This window comes from Mycteria americana, chromosome 6 (genome assembly GCF_035582795.1).
Source record: "Mycteria americana isolate JAX WOST 10 ecotype Jacksonville Zoo and Gardens chromosome 6, USCA_MyAme_1.0, whole genome shotgun sequence".
NCBI classification, from domain to species: Eukaryota; Metazoa; Chordata; class Aves; order Ciconiiformes; family Ciconiidae; genus Mycteria; species Mycteria americana.
The window spans coordinates 51581717-51604912 of record NC_134370.1 but is presented as its reverse complement, the minus strand read 5'-3'; the positions used below and the strand labels follow the sequence as shown (position 1 = coordinate 51604912).

General features: G+C 35.5%; 1 protein-coding gene across 4 annotated transcripts in view; it reads right to left on the bottom strand.

Moving 5' to 3' along the window:
* The window catches only part of VPS13C (vacuolar protein sorting 13 homolog C), a 257639-nt gene that overhangs the window by 196622 nt on the left and 37821 nt on the right, over window positions 1–23196 (bottom strand). For all 4 annotated transcript variants that reach the window (XM_075505807.1, XM_075505805.1, XM_075505806.1 and 1 more), the window contains 23 exons: window positions 23019–23172; window positions 21527–21643; window positions 20000–20103; window positions 19568–19735; window positions 18473–18777; window positions 17995–18142; window positions 17042–17150; window positions 16470–16603; window positions 14256–14412; window positions 13428–13507; window positions 12502–12561; window positions 11158–11323; window positions 10024–10140; window positions 9393–9496; window positions 8767–8934; window positions 8024–8328; window positions 7488–7632; window positions 6167–6323; window positions 5162–5292; window positions 3930–4099; window positions 3125–3363; window positions 1381–1610; window positions 694–786 (listed from right to left, as the gene is read on the bottom strand). In XM_075505807.1, coding sequence (XP_075361922.1) covers window positions 694–786; window positions 1381–1610; window positions 3125–3363; window positions 3930–4099; window positions 5162–5292; window positions 6167–6323; window positions 7488–7632; window positions 8024–8328; window positions 8767–8934; window positions 9393–9496; window positions 10024–10140; window positions 11158–11323; window positions 12502–12561; window positions 13428–13507; window positions 14256–14412; window positions 16470–16603; window positions 17042–17150; window positions 17995–18142; window positions 18473–18777; window positions 19568–19735; window positions 20000–20103; window positions 21527–21643; window positions 23019–23172 — 3561 coding nt within the window. The remainder of the gene's footprint in view (window positions 1–693; window positions 787–1380; window positions 1611–3124; window positions 3364–3929; window positions 4100–5161; window positions 5293–6166; window positions 6324–7487; window positions 7633–8023; window positions 8329–8766; window positions 8935–9392; window positions 9497–10023; window positions 10141–11157; window positions 11324–12501; window positions 12562–13427; window positions 13508–14255; window positions 14413–16469; window positions 16604–17041; window positions 17151–17994; window positions 18143–18472; window positions 18778–19567; window positions 19736–19999; window positions 20104–21526; window positions 21644–23018; window positions 23173–23196) is intronic.

Below are 23196 nucleotides of genomic sequence, written 5' to 3'. Positions count from 1 at the left end.
CCCTTTCCCTACTCCACTGTAAAACGTGAATTTATTTTTAAGATCTTTGAGGTTTTCAAAAAAGCATGTTTGCAGAGTTATGTTCACCATTTCCATTAGCTGTACAGTACATCTGTCAAAAGCTTTATGCATTAGGAACAATGTACTATTGCTTACAGTTTAAGACGTCACCACTGACCACCTTTCAGATCACAAATACAGATTTGTCAACTTTTTATAGGAGAATTAGCAAATTACATTGAGAAAGACCTTTACTATAGACACAATTATTAATTTACCTATTAAGAACAAGGTATTTCAAACTGTATATCATTCTGGAAATCATGTTAACAGCCTTAAGTGTACATGCTCTTGTGTGCATGCTCCTGCTTATAAGTCTCTTTGAAGAGAAAAATAGTGGTCGTAGCAGCAGGGGGAAGGGTTGTTTCATAAATTTGGAAGAAACTGGCAGGAGGAATCCTAGTATCTGAAGTATTTAAATTAGTCCTTTTTTGCCATGAGATTGCCAAAACGAGGAACATGTAATTATTTTTTCCAACACAGAGCAGCTCTAAAAAGGATAAATGCCTATTTCTGCAATTAAACTAATGGGGAAAATGGAAATTTTAAATAGCAATACATAAATTAAAAAACACCCAAGCTACAGCCTGAGAAACACACCTGTTCTTCCAAAGACAGTTTTAATAATCTTACCTTTATAGTAAGTTCTTCTATTGTTACCACCACAGTTTGTAACCCTGAGACATGCATCATATTTTCCATGACCAAAGAACACGGCCATAACACCTGAGTGAAAAATAAAAAGTTAGTGAAATAAAAGCTTTTGACATAAGTAAGGCTTATAAAACAGACAAAACAAAACCCCAATACACAGATAGACTGATGGTATAGTAAAAAACCCCCTGAATCCTTAAGAAAACTAAATGCATAAGGAAAGATACCATGTGCAAGATGAACCACACAGACCACCTTTGTGGCTCAATGCTCCCTGCCAGGAATGAGTAGATGAAGGTCCAGACAACATGCTGATCAGCATACTCTACTGCAACAAGTAAACTGACATGCAGTAAACAAAGTTGCAGAGAGGTATCCCTAGTCTTCAAAACCCCTCATACAATTTTCTCACTAAGAAACTTTGAATTTAACTTACAAATGCACTACACAGGTTTTAGACAGAGCTCTGTGTGATGAAGTCTTGCACCTACTGATAAAAGATTCACCTGTAAATAGCATACCACAGATGCACAGTCCCTTCCTATCTTCATAATAATCAATGATATGAAAACTGAATTTTCTGAGTGCTATGGATATGCCAACTAAAGGACACATCTGCCAACAGTTCTCATGACTTTTTTCATTATGAAAAATAAGTTTTCTTACTGTAGTAACACTCTTATCCTGTTTTTCTTTGAGAAAGGCACAGGCCAACACTTTGAAGCCCTTTACTTGAGCGGTCATTCTTTGTGCAAGCTTTCCAGATGTCAGAGAAAAGTCACATTGGAAGGAAACTTTTAAGGCAGGGGCATCAGCATTGGTCAAATTAGCAACAAATACAATTTCTGGATCCATGATCACAGCTTTTACTGTCATATTTGGCCATACAGATATTTCTGTGAAAATAAGTAAAAAACCCCCTTGAATATAAAAGGTTTGAAAGCATTATTATGTACATAATATCTAAACCATGCATAAAAATTGCTACATAATTTTAGAGGTACAAATTTAACAAATAAGGTCTCAATTTTTACAGGAATACTTTGCTGAAACTGAATATCACACAGTATGCAGAAATCAGCAGCAAACTGCTCAGAAGTTTTGCTTTGAAGAAACTGTTTGTTTCAATATTGTAAAAAGACAGTATTAGGTCAATACACTGTAGTCAACTTAAGCACTGGCTCCTCTAATCCAAGTTGGAAACAGTTATCTTCTGGCTCAATACCTAAAGTAACTAACTTATTTAAAGGTAAGATTTACTAATTGAAATCAAATTAGCAATACACAATTTCTTGTCTGAATATCTAGTCAGTCTCCAAACAGAAGGAGAGAATCGTATTATGTTTATCTCAGCTAAAAGCAAGACTCTCTAACCTACTGATGGATCAAGTCACTTTGGTTCTCAATGATAGGCAGTACAGTGGTGTGTGACCCTCCTGCACACTAGGACTCATTATATGGGTTACTCACGCCTCACACTTGCTGGAATATTGGAATATCACACCTACGCAATGGAACAGGTGCCAAGTTGAGGCTTGGTGCGCTACAGAAAAAGCAGAGAAAGCTAGGCATCATGGGTTGCAGCCAGCAACACATTTGGGTAGTCCTTAGCAGCCCCTGCAAGTGTCATTTTTCTGGAGTGTGCACCACCCCTCCCTCGTCACAGGACTTGTGCATGTCTCCAACAAGGGAAGAGGAGAGCAAGTGAACTGCTGACATCACTAGGGCAATTCATAAAACCTAAAGCTCACTCCTAGCACTCTGCCAAGTTCCCCAAAAGAAAGGGAGGGCTGTTGGGAACCACCTAGATTGGGAACCCACAGATTAGGTCTGATCACAACTCATGCAAGCCTAGCAATCACTTAAAGCCAAACAAAAGAACCTCAGAAGTGGTCTTTCTCGCCCTTGTTTCATCATGCTTTACCTTCAGTCTTCAACCAAAAAGAGGAAAGCTGTTCATCAAAAACTTAGTTTTCTATAACTGAACAGAAGTAATAACCTACAGTTTCAAAATACGCAACTTGCAGAAGTAAGGGTAAGACATTCTTCGCCAATCACCTTTAAAGAGTAAGTTGTTCTTTTTACTTCCTTAACTACTACCTACATGGCGCTTTTTACCCTAAGGATGCTTCCTTTGTGATATTATATGGGTAAAAATCCTGTTTAGCATGAGTGATTTTCAATATTTAGCTCTGCTGGAGAGCACAACTCCACTACTTAACACAGCAGTTTCAGAACTACTATTGCTTACAACAATATATGGTACCAGTGGCCAATTTACACATTGTGAAAAATGAACTAATTTCTGAAGTCTGACAGCAAGATAGCATCTTGAAAACTTTTGGATGATTTATTTTCAGTATGAAGTCTGTAAAGGAGGGGAGCGAGGGTGGAAATCAGTTTTACAGACCTGTTTCTGGCTTGGGTTTCCCAGAAGCAACATGCTTTAATTGGAACTGTGCAGATCTTTCAGTTGAGGATGCTGGCATTGAGTTAATGAAAAAATCTGCTACTGTCAACAAAAACTCCATACTGGCACATATGTACAGCTTGTCAAGGACAGCAACGACTTCAGTTCCATTTTTATCCTGCTTGTAACTTATATCTATCATAGAACTGTCATTTGTGTCATCTTTCTTGTCTATCATTCTGGAAAACAAGTTTAATAAGAAATAGTTCAAACATCATAACACATAGGTCTAGAAAAACAAGGATGCACAAGTAGTGCCATTTTTTCCTCCCCATGCCATTTATAAATTAGAATTACTACATAAGCAATCAGTGTTTCCTCCAGAAAGAAGAGGGTATAGACTTCTCTAACAGAAGAGTAATTTCAATTTAAAATTTGTGTGCTACAGTTTTGGAACTATGTATGCAGCATGTAACAATCAGACTAAAGTTTCAGTGCATAGAACACTCTAGTTGAGGCTGGTAGCTTTCTACTCAGCTGTTCTACACACTTTACTGTAATATTCAAGCCTCCCAGGTACTTTTTTTTGTTTTGGATAACCTGGGAAATCAACATATAAGAGAAGAAACTTGCTTAACATTATTAAAATTACATCATTCATTGCTTTAGTGCACAATATGACAGGCAACAACTGACAACCCTACTAAGTTTTATAAATCCCATGTGAAGCAAAGTATAGAACAAGGAAACAGTCTTCCTCACAAGTTGCATGGAGTTTTTTCATTTCTGATGCACTCAAACTTACCTTGCAGTCACATTCTGAATTCCTTCTCTGAGATCATCCAGGGTACATGTCTTGAGTTTAACATTAATATCCATTGAGCCATCTGAAAACATCTTCCCCGATGATGCCATGAGATGCAGTCGGAGTTCACCAAGGCGTAATTTGTCACTATGCAGCGAAAGCACAGACTTCTACATAATGAGAAATAGTAGGACTAGTTATCGCAGAACAAACTAATAAGCACACTTCCCTTGCTGCTAGCTACATGCATTTTGATCCATGAATTGAAGGATCTGATTAGCCTGTTGCTGTCATCAGTCCTCCAATCATACAAATTAGTCCACGAAACTGTCTGAGAAAACAGAAAAAACAAGTTGGGTTGTAGTAAAGATGTTTCTTCACCGCACTTCTAGCGGTTGTTCAAAATGCATAACTGAAGGATAATCCGTCTCAACTCTGAATCTCCTACCAGAGGATCCCTCTGCTCCCATCACGCTAACTAATTTACAATCAGGACCTCAGCAATAAGCAGAAAGGATATGAAGACAAAATTAAATTAAATCCCATTACAGTGTATTTCTTCCTGTGATGCTCATTTCACAAGAACTTTTTGAAATTATACACCCTTCATACAAAAAGCACCACAAATTCCTGCATTATAGTTATATTAAATGCAAAGCTACCACACATTCACTATATACCAAGACTTAAAAAGCAAGCACCTTCACATCTGGACAAAGCATATTAAGTTATAAAAACAAGGCAACGTTGTACATCTTTCTCTTCTGTTTTCAGCACAGGAAGGATGTTCATTATTGCTCACACTCAGAGATAAGTAAGAGGGAAGTATGGGCCATGGACACCTTGGATCTGCTTACTAACTATATAGGCACCATGCATAGAACTAGCATCATCTAGGCTAGCAGTTCCTGCTTTTCAAATTTTAGTTTTTATTTTGGATAACCGGAATCAAGGCTTGAATGACCAAATCAAATGGTGGGTGGTGTTGGTTGGTTGGTTTAATTTTTTTTTTTTAGTGTGGTTTTCAGAAATGCACTTACATCCTTCAAATTAAGGACATTCTCTGCCCATAAAACCTCAAAGTTCCAACATAAATTGCATAAGCTTCATAAGACAAGCATTATAAAGCAAACACAACCAATGAAACTCTTTGTTTTACTACCCTGAGTTCTGTCCACGTGAGAAGCCTAAGTTCCCCACTCCATTTATACGGTAAAAGCTTTGTCACAAACCTGATTCATATCACTGTTGTAGAGAGTTACTGAAAGTGACTCAAAATTAAAGTCAAATTTAAGCGTTGTATAACATTCCTCAGAAGACTGAACCGTAGAAACACTTTTTTGTCCAAAAGCAAGAGGAGGACCTGTCAGTGAAAAGAAAATATTTTTACATTTCTTCAGAACATTGGGCTTGGGGGTGGTTTTCTAGGTTTGGGGTTGGTTTTTTGTTGGGGATTTTTTGTGGGTTTTCGTGTGTGTGTTTGTTTTGTTTTGTTTTTAAATTAAGATCGGAAAGTCACAAAAAGAGGAAAAGCTCTAAATCTGGAAGACTACTCAGAACAATTCGCCTTTTATTTACTCAATATCACTTTGTTCTATTCAATGCATGCTAAAAGTACCTAGCACAGAGTGATTTAAGAACCTTTAAAAAAGCTGTCATTAATTTACCACAGTTCTTAATTTGTTTTAATGAAGAACTACAGGAAGTACCAAAACTGCTCAAGGAGCTTGCACTACTCTTCCAGTTTCTTATTCTAGTATAGCAATTGAACTATTGGTTGAACAGTAATTTTTTGATATTGAGAATGTTAAGTTTTGGCAAAGCGTTAACAGTATTTAATCCAGAGACATACACTGTTTACATGAACACGCTATTTGAATACTAATAATATCCTCAATTGTTATAATTGTGCATTAAGATTCTGGAGTAGTTGGTTTGGCTTTTTTCTTTTTTAAACCACCTGCAACTTATAAGAGTCATTGATATAGACTGAAGAATACCATCTTATAAAAGCTGAATCGCAAAAAACACGCTACAAAAAACTTTTGACTATCAACAGCTCACATTCCATGTATGTGCATACATTCTTATTTATAACTTTTCATGTACACAATACATATGTAACAATTAAGAAAAAGAATTTATTTACACACATTTAAGTGCTTCAGATAAATATGATGTTTGAATTTGCAAATACCCCTCTGCCTAACCATATTCAGCTTTTTAATTGAACATACCCTCACAGAAATCAGATTCATTTCGAACTTTCCCTTTTTTAAGCATCTGCGTATCTTCAATGTTCTCTTGCACAGTATTTAGCTGGGAAGAAGCCCCTCCAAGGTTTTCAAGTAAAATTTTCATGACAACAGTTAGATCACCTTCACTGAGTGCAATCTGTAAAGTGATAAACCCACAACTTCATTTGTGGTGACAGTATTTCTTTCCAACACATAACTTTATCTTTATCAATAATATGCAAATGTTGAGAAGAAACAACATGCTGCTTCCACCAGAAACAAGCTGTCTAGTCAAAATGGTCCTGGCCAAAACACCCTAAATAATTTGCCCATTTTTGCTAAAATATCATTTGTTACTTACTATGAACAGGAGTTACAAGAAGAACTAACATTCCACATGATAAACACTGTCTAGTCTTGTAAAGGTTCTTTGTCTGCTAAAAAATGAGTAATTGATGATCATAAGCACTTCTTAACAATTCAGTAAACCAGAAATATAGCCAGATAACATTAAAGCCAAGATTTACACTGTATACACTAAAGCAACTGTCATTCAGTAGGCCTTTGAAGAGTTAATGAATCTGAATCCAATTATAACATAACACGATCGTGAAAAAATTAAGCAGTAATAAGTGACAAACCACAGTCACTTAGCCCATAATACATCATGTTAGAGTATTTTTTTCTACATTTAATTTTTTTTACTGGTACTCCTTCAGTACCTTATTCCTCTGTGCTTCACCAGTGCTACATTTGGCCACAGCACAGATACAGGAATGAAACAGGGCTCATGAACAACTAAAAGGCCCCCCAGTCCGTTTTTACCCACTAAAATCCATATGGTTAAAGTAGGAAAAGAGAAAATAAAGCCTTACCTCTGCAAAAATAGCATCCATAATTTTGAACTGTCGTATATTAGAGATCCACATCTACCGTTTTAATTTCTAATAAATCTACTAAACACTCAAATAACCTGAATATTACAGATTAAAATTTAAAATCTTAAATCTAGATTTTAAATGCTAACTCAACAGATAACCTTAATGACTTTACTGACTGTTGAGTCACAGGATAGCTCCAACAGACCCCCAGAAAAATAAGAATAGGGTTTATTCCATTTGTATGCAGCTACACCAAAACTATTCATTATACGATATCAAAACTCTAACAGATCTATAAACTGGACGGTCAAGCTGGAAGTCTTTTAACATTCTGCAAACAATAAAAATTGCAATGAGATTACAAGCTCCTTAACAAGGCTAAGTACTACTCTGAGAATATATATAACTTTTGATGTAGCTCTGATTTGCCATGATATTACCTGCATTGGTTTTAGGTCTCCTTTGATACAAATCGTTGGGATTTTATGATACCAAGTTGCTGCTAAATTTCTCTGGACCAGTAAAGTCAAACTCACAGGACACAGAATTTCAGAATCTGGTTGAGAATCTGCGGCTATAATGCACCTACGAAAGACAGTAGAAGCAGCAGAGGAAAAATATTTAGTAGTTGCAGAATCCCAAATAATATCAAACTAATCTAGCTGAATTGTGGGTATACTTATTTTTAAATTAATAATAATGTGTGCTTACATGCACTTATGCCCAGGTATGCACTTAAGATGAACTCGGTTACTTTCCTATCATTCCTTTCTTTCCAGGAAGTTTTAGAGATTGTGGACATGTGTCCCTATCTAAAAGCACTCCTAAACTTGGGGGGGGTGGGGACAGAGCAGTGTTTGGTTTTAGTATGTTTTCACTGCCTACCATCTTTAATAATAGAACAATGCTTCATATGGAACATGGACCTGTTTTCTTTACAAACACTTTTCAGCTCAGAAGAAAACTCCATGTATACCTTGATAATTTCAAATGAGTTAGCTGTACATCCATGTTGTCAATGACTGGAGGAAGAGAAGATTCATCTGAAGACACCAGCTTGAACTCATTCTGAACTCTGATTAAGCCAAGATCAGCTACCAAAGCATTATATGAAGTTGAAGACTCAGGAACAACTATAACTGGAGCTTTCAAGTTGACATCCATTACGAGGCGGAAGCTCTTTTTAGCGAAGTCTTTCATGCTGGAAGCAGCCATTTCTGCCGCCTGGACAGTGACTGCAGTCAGGGCTTCTTGTGCCATTTGGAAATTGTTTAGAAAGTTCTATTGATAAATAGTGAAAAAAGTAAGAGTTCTACGAGAGCAAATAAGCCTTGCAAAAAAGGCAAGTCCCAGGCAAAATGTAAATTTAGTAGTACAGCTGTAGCAGAAATATGAAGCTTCTAATTCAACCACGCAAGTTTCAAAAGAGGTTAAAATAATGCACAAGCTAAGAAATTGTTTACCTACTTAATGTTTAAGATATACTTTTTAGGATATACTTAAAGCTATCAACTCAATTCATTACTTGTTTTGTCATCCTTCTCCTTATTTGTCATTCTTCCACAAAGCAGTGCAACTTAAGTGATACTTCTTCAGCAAAATATTTCTATATGCTTGTACATTAGCTCACCACAAGGTACCAGTCATAAAGAGCTGATTACATTTTATTTTATTTAAAAAAATTTAATGTCAAGAAAAGAACTGAAACTGATGTCTTACCAAGAAAGACATAAAGAATTTATGTAGGTAAATTATTTGGATGCAGCCCACTTTCAGAGACATTTTACCATCCACCCTTGACATATCAGCATAGGCTTCCCCTGCAGTAGCATCTGGATAAAGTGACAGGTGAAATCTAAACACTTCATCTCCCATTATGGAGACAGCCTAGAAGATTAAGTTCATATAGTTAATACTCCCTGGCAGTAATATGTGATAGAATTATTGCTTAAGTTATCAAACAAGAAATATTTCTACAAAAAGATCAACTGCAACTTATCAGCAATACTTGGACACATATATGCTAGGCACAAAAGGAAACTGAATCAGCTATTTCATAGTATGTCTCTTCTCACTTGGTTATCTGTAGTCCATTTTATATTTAATTCATGCTACTCAGAATTAAATACATCAATGTAAACATGATTAAAAAGAGCTAAATACTGAATGAAAGCATGTCTTGCTTCCCTGAGATAAAGGAAATTAACCCATGAAATTTTGCTTAATATTTGGTATATTACATCGCACTTAATATTATACAACACAGCAAATCAACTACAGTACTGTCATTAAATAACTTAAAGAACTACTTTTTTTGTTTGTTTACAATCTGCACAACACATCACCTTTTTATGGATTGTTTTTGGATCAACATTTGTAATTACAATGTCCTCAAGTCTGGAGAACACTTCAATCTTTTTAGTTTTCATAGCTACAGATGCATCCATTCCTGATTTGAGACAAAAGGAAGAAGATAATAAATGCACTTCAACAAATTGCTTAGTAAACACTTTTTTAAAAAGAAGCTTTATTTATTACTGAATATAAAGAATAAGAGTAGCTTAGAATCCAGCATTCTACTACGTAACAACCAATGCTAAGCCCAAGACAGAAGTCGTGACCTTACTACACATGACAAATTTGCCAACATAAATTGACTAGAGTAAAAATTCCCAACATTATCTAGGAATTATCTATTTAAAAATGGAAGCTTGAGTTATTTATAACATAGTGCCTTCATTTATTTTAATTTTACTCCACTTAGAAATTAATTGCCTTCTTTTTCCAAGTCAAACATTTTCTTCCCTCGCAGGCATTTGGCTATTAAAATACCTCACATCATACAATCAAAATGTATTCAAACATATGTTAAGAGACACCTACAGTGCACACACTAGCCTTTCAGAAGTGAATGAATGGAGGGGAATGACATATTTCTTCCTACAACCAACTAATATTTAAATAAAAACCCCTTACCTTGTATTCTAATGTCTGCAATTCTACAAGTCTGGTCACACACAGTAATACTGAATGCACTTAGCTTTGCAGTGAGTTTTAATTCACAGATATCATCATGGGCTGCATTACTAGACACTGGATAGGAAACACAAGAGACATACAAGAACTTCATTATAAGTCGATTTTTTAAAACAAATGTTAAATTATTTGTTTTGTATGTATATGAACTATTCAAAAAGCAACGTGCAGTTATGCCCTAAAAGTTACTGCTCATTATTAGTCAAGATGTGAAATAAGTCTTTTATTAACAGTTTTCTTCTGGCACAAGAACAGTCACCGACTAACACAGGCAAACAGCAATCAAGATGATGTTTTTTCTCCTCATTAATACCTACTTTTCACACAACAGTATGCTGAATACAGTGTACATTTCATTATTTGAAACTATCTCACGTGAGAAATGTTCCTTTCTGTATAGAGTAGCAAGGCAAATTTAGGCATATTAGGTGAAAAGTTTCTGCAGCAAAATTGAAGGTGCCTGCAGAACACAAAATGTAACAGCCAGCCACTGTAAACTCAATCCCAACAGATTTAGGATTAAAAAACCTTGAATCTCCCAAACAACACTACAAACACAAGAATCAACCACACAGGACCTGACAAAACATCCTTAAGGAGCTTCCATACAAAAACTCATTATTTCAAGGTTATAGATAGCAATTATTAAAATAAGCACAACACCCTTCAGTTCAGAACTTCTCTTGGCTTCCCCAGGGCTGAAGAATGTTTATTTTCAGCAATGTATGCACTCTTTAGAGCCTTCAGATTGGAAAGCAATAAAGCTGTGACACTGATGCTTTGAAAAGGCTTTGGTACTGTTCACTGGAACATCATTTATTTGAATTTTATTATAAAAGTCAGACCACTACCTAGGAAAAAGTTATACTGAGTAAGGAGAATTTGTAAAATTAAGGAACAGCAAAAATATCTGGCTTTTTAGAAAATGAAATAATTTTCTCCCCACGAACAGTTGTGCATGCCTTCTTTTTCCACCAAATAGACTCAATGCTGTCAACCGAAATGGTACCCTTTGAAACCAAAGGCTAGATACTGTTAAACAACAAAAGTATGGCCTTTCTAATACCGCATTACCTGGTCTAAGAGTACTTCCTTTTTCTTGTTCTTTTATTTGAGGCTTGTGGTCTGATGCTTTATCAGTACTGGGGAGACCACCTGATGGAACACTGAATGTGAGAAAACTCATGATGGAAAGCAAAGCCTCTGTGTGAAGTACTATATCCAAACATGAAAAGATGACCTAAAATGAGGGCAAGAAGACAAAGTAACATTGTTATTTAGTAGTAGTCTATTGCATAACAAGCCAGTTACTGCCATAGAATTGAGAAAAAAGTTTCTTGCTCAATTTCACAAGTATCTCACCCTTCTATCTCCTTTAACTTAACACCACACAAGCTCCAGAACAGATGAGGGAGCTATGGGAGGGAAGCTTAAAACAGCTACAGAGGAACTGTGCCAATCTAAGGATTGATGCTTCATGTGGTTATGCTTTTTCAGTAAGCTCTCTTGCTTCTGTTGCATTTAATTGTGGACTATTGAGCACTTCGGTTGACATCTTCAGAACCATGTATAGATATATTTTAGTAGGTATGATACAACAAAACAAGAAGATTCAAAATTTGCAATCAGAACAGAAAGTACGTGAATAGCAACTACTCTAGCCAGTATCACTTAGTGAAACCTAGCATCAGCTAGCCAACTTTTCCTAGCCCAAAGCAACTCTTGGTAAATGCTGGTTTTACTGATACGTTAAGGGACGTCAGCTTTCTTGACTCTAAAGTAGTCCAGCCACTGCAAATTCCACATATGGCTGTCAAGAAGCAAGCTCCACCCAACACTACCACTTTAAAGGAAACATTTTAAAAGCTAAATGACCTGCTTACTTCAGAAGTCACTGAAGCCATGGAAAACTACACATGAATAGTTGCTTTCAGGAGAAGTAAAAAAAGAACTGATTGAACACAAGACCTCTGAGAAGGCTTGTTTGACATTTCACCTCACATCTCAATTTCACTGTTATGAACTTTCAAGCTCTGAAACACAAGGCCTTCGTTTCACACACTGCTAAGTGTATCAGTCCAGAAATAAAAAACATCCTACAGGCCTCAGTTAGAAATATGTCCTTATAAATTTTAACTACCTAAAAAAGTACAGCTTCTAGTTAAAAAAATTAATACACTAAATACTTCTGTTAAAAAAAAAAAATAAATAAAAAAAAAAAATCTTTTTTCCTCCTGGATTTTCTTTGAAGTAGTTAAATATAAAGCAGTAAGCTTTAATGATGAGAGAGTCAGGGTTTTGGGCTGTGGTTTTTGTGTTTTCTCTTCAATGAGAAGAGGAAAAAGTGGGCAACTAACAAGTTTACACAGCTGTTACTATTTGAGAAGCTTAAAAAAATTAAATACATCCAGTACTTACATTGATGTTTTGCTTGGTGCTTCTGTAAGTAGTAACAAAATCTGGTCCATCAGCATCAGCCTAAAGGAAGAAGAAAGAGCCCAAGCACAAAGTCAGTCTCTACTGAATTAACCGATTCATTAACTGAATTAATTGAATTTACCACACACCCACACAAGGATTATTCCCATTGCAAAAGAAAACAAATGAAAGTGATGAAGGCTGAAGAAACAAGTTCTCTAAATAGAGCACATGATCAAGGCAACCACAACGGGGTACTCTCAATGCTCTGCTCAGTGACATTTTATAGCACATATTTTGTGAAAGTTCAGTGGGCCAGTTACAAAATTTTCTTTTACCTAGGACCTATTTCAACTGGACCAATTTATGCTTAGTACTTTATCAGAACAAATTAACTTGTTTTTCTCTACAAAAATTATGTCATTGTAGATAAGAGCATGAGTATCCCACTGGTTCTACAACCTATCAGATTCCTAAGTATTCGTGCAGTTTTTGAAGGGCGCTTTTATTAAAAAAAAAAAAAAAAATTCTCAAGAACTCTAGCTACCAACAAATAACTCCTCAAATGCTAGTTTTACCACCTGTAGAGAGCCACGTATCACTTACATAGGCAAAGACTCTCTCACCTATTAAGTTTCACAAATGTACTAATCTGTCTTGTTCACAGAGAAGAATGCATACAAACATTTGGTTTCATGGTGACGTCATTAATTGTGTTGACTTATGAAGCAAGCACTACATGGAAGCAATGGAGAGTGAAATGAAATGTTAAGTTGAAAAACAGGTATTTGGGAGAAGACCTAGATAACTTTTAGATACAAATCCTACAGGTTTTAAAACAAGCAAAAAAAGAAAAACCTAACACAGGCCAAGTATGGAAGCCTTATTTTACTCCCCAGGTAATCTTAGTTAAAAGGTATTGAAACCTTAATGTACTCCATTTTCAGAAGATGTTCATCTGTCTCACTTGAAGAATTAATAATGCAAAGAGGATCTCCTTTTGAGTCTGCAAATAAAGAAATAAAACTGTAAAGTATTTCCACTCACAAGCTTTACTTCACCTATGGAATGCCTCCATACTAATTCTCAATTATATACTAATTATATACTATTCTTGCTAAAATAGTGAAGGTAAACATCTCTCTTCTCTGAGAAGCTGCAGATCAAGCATTACCTTGTGAAATGCTGTATTCACTTTTATTTTTAATTAAACTAGTCAAAAGTAACTTATCTTGGTCCTGAAAGAAGATTCAATATTGGAAAGTTATTTGCATTCCTATAATTTTGCATTCCTATCTTTAGGTTTTTATATTCAAAACCATACTCTGAATACATGGCTATTTCAGTTATTACTTCAATATCACTTCGAATTGTTACCTGACCAATCAAGGAAGCATGCTGGATTTCCAGTGCTGCCAGAACTGGTCATAAAGCACAGATTCAGAAGCTCATCAAAACACTCTGAACAGAGAGAATACTTTTCAGGAATGACCATTCCTACTCAAAGTAGGCAACTAACTCAAATAAATTAACTCAAGCTAACTCTAGCAACAGGAGTAAAACTTGGTATCAGGTAAAACAGATTGATTGAATCTAAATTACACAGGACAGCATCTTTAAGTGAATTTGGCATGTAACCTCCTGCCCTTTTTTTCTTTCCCACTAATTATTATTTTTGACCATGCTATCCTCTTGCTACAAAACCTGATTGCACACACTGTACTGACTGCATACCAGTTTTCTCAAAGACTTACCATTTATTTCAATGCATCTCATAATAATTTTTTTCAGATATGCTGTTGCAGTCAATTCATGATTTCTAATTTTGGTTTCGGTTCCAAGCTGTAGCACAGTTAAAATATGTAATGGACATCTCTCCTTCTGAACCTGCTTCATTAAGGTTACTACAACCTTGAATACGTAAAGGGAAATAAGTTCACTATTTCAGTAAAGCTGTCCAGATATTATGGCATGCAGTTATAACTGAGCATTATCTCCTCAGCTGAGCTTCAAAAGTAGTATTAATATAGACATTTTGCCTTTTTACAAAGAGAACCTACAACACCAGTTTGTTAAAGATTTTTGTCCCTTACCCCCACTATTCCTCTTGGCCAAGCAACCAATCACTTCTTAAATCCTCAACAACAAAACAAAAATCCCAAGTCTATTAATTTGGCTAGAATTTAATTTTGTTGGCCTAGCAGTATATATTTACCTTGTCAAGCTATGCTTTAGTTTTGTAATCAGACACTACACACTGCTACATACAGCGTTTGAATATGGAAAAAACAGTTACTACAAATCACACTGGTCTGGAAGGAAGGGCAGCAGAGAACAAATAGCAACATGAATCAATCTTTGAATATCTGATGCTATACAAATAATAATTAAGGACACAGAAATGTTTCAACATTACAATTCTTAATTTATAGAAGATTTTAAGCATTACACTGATTAGAATGTTGAAAATGAGAAAGAACTTGTGTTTCTAAATGTAGCTGAAAATTAAAGTAGAAAAACTAGATATAGTTATTCATGAATAATGTTAATTTCAATGCAATTATTTAATGAGGCAATTATCTTCCATTCTTGAGAACTAAAAATAGTGCCTCAACCTAACAATTTACCACACAAGCAATTTAAAGAATTCACGTCTGTCAATACTTTGTCTGCATCATTATGTAGCATACTCTTTGTACACTAACAAATTAGTATTTTATCATTAATCACCCAACATATACAGTTCACAAAATGTGGACACTACCTTACTAAAAGTTTCCATGTGAAGCATGTGTAAAACTGTATTAAACAAGACAGATTTGTTCATAAGATATATTAAATAAGACAACATGGAGCACTACAGGCTAGCCTGTAATAAGCCTCAGTCCTACCATTAAAAAAATTCTTCACAGCCAAGACAGCAAATCTGAAAGTGAAAAGCTACCAAAGGTACTAGTGATACATGTTGGATAACTACATGCTGTTTGTTGACAGGTACCTCATCAGCCAATTGCAACTGTAATTCTGCAGAAACTGAGAAACCCCAAAACCTGGGATGGTATCAACTTGCTACCTGTCTACACTTCAGCTGTGGAACAAATATTTCTAATGCCCTTAAAACTAAGTTTTCTTATATGATTTCATATCACTCATACAGAATATGTTTCCCTAGTGGCTGGGGACAGGAGGAAATTTCTAGTCTTTGAATGCAACTTGCACTCAGCAATAGAATAGTCTTGAGTTCGAAGGTGGGTTTTTTTCCTGTTTAAAAAATAGGAACCCAGATTTTGTATGGATAAAAATATTCACAGAGATTTAGCAAACCAAAAATTACACACACACACCAAAAAAACAAAACCAAAACCAACCAAACAAAAACAACAACAAACACCACAGTTAAAGTAACCTGCACACCTAAGCCATTTGGTCTGACTCTTGAAAAATGAAAGGCCATGCTGAGCTCTTCACATTTAAGCATCACAGACATCTTCAGAGAAAAAACATGCTTGGACAATATCTTATGCATACGTATCTTTGTTAATTGATTGCTTGTGCATTTTCCCAGTACTTCACCTACAACCTAACCTTCAGACTTAGTATCTCTAAGGGAAAAATACTAGTTTCAGCTCAACTATTTCAGCTGGTTTGTTACTAAGAGAATCATATGCAGCATTATGAAGGATTAAGGCTGGGTGAGTGCAGAACACGTAAAAGAAGTCTGGTTTTCCCTGTTAAATGTATTGTGTACTTTAAATATTCTATAAATACAACCTCACATAATATAAGCAAAAGAAAACAGCTAAAGAAACAGCTGAAGAATCTGGGTTCTGGGGTTTTTTTATTTTCTTTTTGTTGGTATGTACCCTCTTCTTTAAGCAGTTAAAATGGACTTCATAGCCCACTACTTCTAAGAAACAGGGCTTGAGTACTGGATTCAGTAACAACAAATTTTACAGATGGATACATACCTCTTTGATTTCAAAATTTAGTAGCATATTGATTACATCTTCATTTAATGTTCTTTTTCTCTTTTCAGACAGCATTCCTTCTGGAACACTCTTATCCTGCATCAAAACTGACTTCTCCATTTCTTTGCTTTTACCTGAAGCATTCAATAAATTGATTAACTTTTGAACTTGCCACCATTTGTTTAGCTCAAGAAACATATCCAATTCTTCTCTTCATTTAGATGGCTTACATTCACGTAAGATAAGCTAGCAACACTTCCACAATCAGAGCCTTTAACTTCAGAGCAGGCAAAGGAAATAGAAGCATGTTCTGGCAACAAGATGACTCTGACATCTCAATACCTTGCTAGTTCTATGACAATTTAGCTAACACAATTACCAAATTTTGTCTTGTAATATTTCCACTTTTTTGAAGTATTAAAGTATGAACACTGTCCTTACAAAATTAAGAAAAGTTCATCACTTACACATCATACTCTCAGACCTAAGCTTGCTTTCCAGATAATAAATGCTTTTCATTATTCCTGAAAGCTAACACTTAATATTAATGACAAACAACTTCCATCTCTGACCTTCCTTTTGCAATATTGATTTCGCATGAGTTTGTTTTTCTTCTGCTTCACCAAGGTTTTCCATCAACACTCTGAGAAAGACATTCAAATCCTCTTGACTTAACACAACCTACAAAATTGCAAATCACAGTTATCAGGAAAAACACATTGTTCTTTAAACTTATCACTAGCTAGCAGAGCAGAACATTTCCTAGCAGGAAGAGTGCTTATTTACAGGTATTTTGTCAGCAGCATCATCCCTTAAATAACACAATGAAATTCTTTTAACTGTTTATTGTTAAAGAATTAGGAGATGAAAGAAGGTTATGACTTCTAAAGCAGTATCAAGATATATTGCAGCCTTTACTCAGTGTATATATGTTTTTAATACCTCCCTGTAAATGGACATGCTACTTCATGATATTTTAATTCCAGTTTCACTCAAGATGTACCTGATATGTTCTTTCACAGTATATAAATTGCCACAAAAAACAACTATCTTGAGGTCATTCAAGGGAGATAGGAAGTTATGAAGCTGGACTGACCAAGGCAAATATTTGCATAAATTTAAATTCCTCTCAAGAAGATTCTGTTTTGGTTTTTTGTTTGTTTGTTTTAAAAAGCACTGAAAAAAAAAAGAGTCCCTTAGAGAACTAGTCACAAAAACATTTGATTTAAGTTGGTCCTGCCTTATGGCAGGGAATAAACAAGGCTCCTTAACACCCCTTTCAGTTTTCTCTTTTCTTTCTCTCAGGTTAATAAATGTACGCAGCAGTTCAGGTGTTTTATATGACATTTGCAAACCTCTACATTCACACAGATAGGTTAAAGCTTGTTGACATCCCTGAAACTCACTCCACAGCTACTAAAAATTTGCAGCTTGTTGCACCTTTGCGTCCGGAAATAACATAAAGGTTAGTCTTACATTAAGTATTATCACAAGCTTCTCACCACCTTCTTCTCACAAGACTTACATTCATCGTATCCAGATACCCCGTGATCTCCAATACTGGTAATTTGTGAAACCAAGCTGCAGATAGATTTCGTTTCACAGATAGGCTTAAATTAATAGGGTGAAGTATCTGAATGTCTGGATGCGACGAACCTGTCTCCATAATGGTCCTTTTAAAAAAAAAAAAAAAAAAAAGGAAGGAGGGGGGAACCACACAAAACACATGGTGGGGAAGTTAGAAGTTAAGTCATATGTTACATTTTTGAAGTAACATCTTAATATCTCAAATGCAAGATCTCTTTAGGCTTAAAGAGCTTCCTGAGCAGAACAGTATCTTATTTTACTACTGATTTATTTGCCCTTAAGATCACAGGTTAGTATTTTAACACCAAATATGTGACACACTCACCAACCACAGTTTCTAAGCAAGTAGATTAATATCTTATAGAGTATTAATATTACCAATTAGCTAAGGCATTACTTAATCAAGTGCACTTTACCTAGATAATTTCAGCTTTGTCAGCTGGACATCCATTTTGTCAATGACTGGAGGGAGCGAACTGCCTTCTGGAAACACCAAGCTAAACTGGTTCTGAACCTTAATCAAGCCAAGATCTATTACTATAGCATTGGGGGAAACTGAGGACTGAGGAATGACTATAACTGGTGCTTTCAAGTGAATGTCCATTGCAAGTCGAAAACTCCTTTCAGCCAGGTCTTTTACACTGGTAGCAGCCTTTTCTGCAGCTTGGACTGTAGCAGCACTCAGTGCCTCCTTAGCTGTCTGAAAGTTGTTCAAGAAGGTCTAGAATAAGCAGTTGAAGAAAAAGGAGAAATGTCTGAGAACAGGTTTTTTAATCTAAATTACTCTCTCATTTTACAGCATCAACCACCATCAGTTATGCTGCCTTCTGTGTTAAATTTTCCCTGGTGAAAGACAACTGAGTGCCTTCTGTCATGACCTCTAATAGAGGGTCAAAAACGTACTAACGAGTACAATCCACTCATTTTAAACCCACCTCTACTTTTTATTCCTTCATTAGCTACAAGATTCCTTTACCTCATTAGCTTTTGGGGACACATACTATTTTTTAGAGCCTCTCTTTGCCCCCAGTGAATACTAATTCCTATTAAAGTACTGAATGACAGAAAGCCCACTAGTGCTTTATTGAAAAAGCCAACGTTAGGATACTTGACAATGGTACAAATATTTACAGTGATTAATTTACAGTCCTCATAGCATCTAACCTTGCAGAAAGTTTTGCCTCTAATGTTAGCTCAGATATGTTTGCAATGAACTCAGGTTTTTGCCAGGGTGGAGAGGGCAGCAAACACAAAACCCCCAAAATATACCTTAATAGCACCAAGCTTTTCTCTATTTCCAAAGCAGAGGGTGGGAAGTGACCCACTTGTTAGTTTTTTGAAATTCAAACCAATTAAAGCTTACTTATCAAACCTTTTTAATAGTACACACGAAAAAATTAAGCCTATCCTTTCTCTTTCAGACACTTAAGTTACCACTTCTACTGAGGACACACAGAAGGAAGACTAATTTGAGAATGGAGCAGAAACATACAAAGGAAAAAAAGACTTACCAGAAGCGACATGAGAAATTTGTGAAGGTATACTATTTGAATACAGCCTACTTTCAAAGATACAGTACCATCCACTTTTGACATGTCAGTGTAGGCTTCTCCCTCAGTAGCATATGGATCTAATGTCAGATTGAAACTGAAAACTTCATCTCCTACTATAGACACAGCCTAGAAAGAGAGAAACAGTACCTACCAGCCATCAGCAGCTTCTAAAAAGTTACTTAACACAAAGAAGAATTAAATATCTCATCAGCCTATCAGATGTACAAGTATGAAATATGAAATGCCAAATATGAAAACTATGCTTTACCATGTATCTTATTCATGACAAACCAAATATTTTTAAAAGAGTAGAATATGTATTACATTTCACTTTATACACACAAAACTAACCAAGAATCAAGTAAAACTTAAAATCTTGTAGTTGAGTACTTTTTTATGAAGGGTCGTTGAATCAACATCTGTGACAACTATGTCTTTAAGTCGGGCAAAGAATACAGTGTGACTTGGCTGAAGGAGAAGAGATGAGTCAAGACCTGTAAAGTATAAAGAGAGAAACAGTAGTATTGCACAACAGAAGTAACACTCATTTTCAGGGTCGGGACACACAACACTAGTAGGGGAGGTGAGGAAAGTTACAGAAATCATACCTTGTAACAAACAATTATTTTGTTAATAATTTGCTAAATTCAACAAATATTTTCTTTAAAAACCCACAAAAATACCTAAACACACTTGATTTTCTCCTCTGATTCCAAATGAAATAAGTCGGTTACCACATCCCTTCCTGAAGGGACTGTAAAAGAGCTCTATTTGATCCAAGGCATTTTAGTCTCCCTGTATCCAAATCAGAATAATTATAAGTAATTCCCCAACTACCATAACTTCTCCAAAATAAAAAAGTATTCTAAGTTCTGGAAATAGAGATTTTTTGCATTTTATCAATCAGGCACAGAAGATAAGTACATTGTTCAAACCCAAGAGTCTCTGAGTTCAAACCCAAGCCCATACACTATGCTATCTGTTATTAAACTTTGAGCATGTGACCATACTACAGCTTTGAACAAAACTGTAGTAAAATTAAACAAAATTGAAGAAAAGTAGTAAAATTAGTAAATTTTGTTCAATTAGTAAAATTGAACAAAAAATAGTAAAGTATCTAATACAGATACTGTCTCAATCGTCTCTGTAAAGAAGTGAGCTACTATTCATAGAAAAATAGTCAAACAATAATTCCTCTCTTAATAACCAAACTACTGAGTTAGTTTACTTAGATTTTTCTATCAAAAAAGATGTTACTATACTGTATTTGAATACAACACTTTTGCATACAAAATCTCATGTGAATACATCATATGATTTAGAGATGGGCACAAACAAGAGACTTTTTATGATCTGTATTATATATTCTTGTTTATCACACATTCTTAAATATTCATACTAAGAGAAAGTTTTGACAGCTATTAGGATGGCAGCTATAGCCAGACTTGGAAGTGAAACTTCCCCCCTCTCTCTCTCAGAATTACTGATAGCCCCTCTGAAGGGTAAAAATAGAATCAAGAAAACAAAACCAAAACAAGAAACCCAAACAAACCCCAAGAGTTCAAAACCAAAGAAAACAGTTTTAAGGGGTTTTTTTATCCTAAATAAATCAGGAATAGCAGAAAAATATCCAAAGCTTAGTACAACATGAAAAGCCACCCATAATCAAACTCCTTCAAAACATGAACCTAATTACCTGAAGAATAATATATCATGCAGCTGGAGGCCAAAACACTGTGACAGACTAGAAGACTGACTTTTAAAACAATAACACAAGCCATGTTTGTACAGACAACAACAATAAAAAAAAAGTCAGATGCTGAAAAGTTACACCTTAAATATCTTTTAGTCCAATCATTAGCGGTTGCTTTGAAACTAAACTACTAGATCAGTTACTACTAACAAAGAATTTAATACCTTGTATTTTGATCTCTGCAATGTTCTTTTTTTCATCACAAATATTTAAACAGAAAGCATCCAGCTTGGCAAAAAGCTTGAAGTCAAAGACATCCTTATCCGTGGAAGGTCTAGCCACTAGAAATGAGAGAGGGAGGGATTTTCAAGGTACATATAATTCATATTTTCACTTAAACTCCTGAGAGTATTTGAGGGTTGTTTTGGTCTAGGCGGGTTTTTTTTGGCATTCAGATGACTTAGTTTTGTTTCCTATAGTTTCTTTCATCACCACTATCATGATTAAGTCTGTAACATCCCATCAACAGACCAATTCCCCCCAAACATCCCAAGAGCAACAAGTCTTTCTCTGAAGGCAACTCTACTGATAAGAGTAAAACACGTCGGCATTTGCTCGTAATTCTATGACTTACTCCCATCTAGTGATGACTCTCTATTGGAACAATTTTACTTTTTTTAAATGAAGGGTAATTGCTGGGTTAAGAAGAAATAAGTTGCACAGTATACTTAATTTTAACATTAAGTCAAAAACTCAATAGGTTCACAGTAGCGGTTTTTTTCAGGTTATCTAATATTTCCTATTCCAAGACCTTAATGCAGAAAGTTTTCTCTCAAACTTCAAGGTTATAAGAAATGGAAAAACTTGGAAGCCTATTTCAGGCAGCCAACAGCCAGGTATTACGAGACCAAGTGTTAAGGCAGGGAGAACAAGGTAAAGTCACGCACAAGTGTCAAAAACTATCTATGGGGGAAGACCAGAAGTCATCAGACCTCACTGATTGTCTGCACCTTCACTAACTGAGTAGCAAAGTGTTAATCCAAGAGCTCAAATACTTGGGCTTTGTTAAACTACACAGCAGCAGCTTCTTTTTCAGCCTGCAGATTCAAATCCAGGCCATTTAAAATTATAAGTGATTCTGAACATTCTTCACTAAACACCTCATTTCCAGCTCACCTGATGCTTGAGTTTTGCACTTAGTAGTAAAGACAGTGCAGTTGCTCCCCTCTGAGCCTATTTTGATATAAATTCAGTTTTTGTTTCAGTGCTACAGGAACAGCAAGATTTTCATTAGGCTAGCAAAGGACTTGACGACTACTTTGAAAGTATATTTAAATTGCCTAGATCAATAATATAGCTTAATCAAAGTACTATTTATGTCCTTTATTTTACCATGAACACTAAGATCATGCTGCTGTTTGAGTCCAGTTTGCAGAAATCTCATTTACTCAAATTCAAGTCTATTTGTGAAATGGCACTGAAACGCAAGAAGAGAAAGCTCACCTGAAGACACCATTTAGGATTGTAATCATTATGTCATTTACTGTTTTTTTTTTTAAAATCAGTCCTCTAGCCTGGTGAGCCACAGTCACATGAGCTTTGATCTTCACCCCACACTACAAAGCTAATCAGGTTTCTCTGGATTTGATCGTTTTGCCAGCATGCAACACATCCTTTCAGAACCATCATTTTGACAAACACAACTTTCTTCAGTACCTTTCTTCAGTCTAGTGTTATCTTCTTGCTTTTTGTCTTTAGTTGGTGTGTCTCCACCACTTTCATTGCCTGATGGACTAACAGCTGTTAGAAAACTGACAGCAGACATAAGGGCCTCTGTATGCAGTAGAAGGTTCAATGATGAAAAAGCTACCTGTTGAAAACATGAGACTCCATA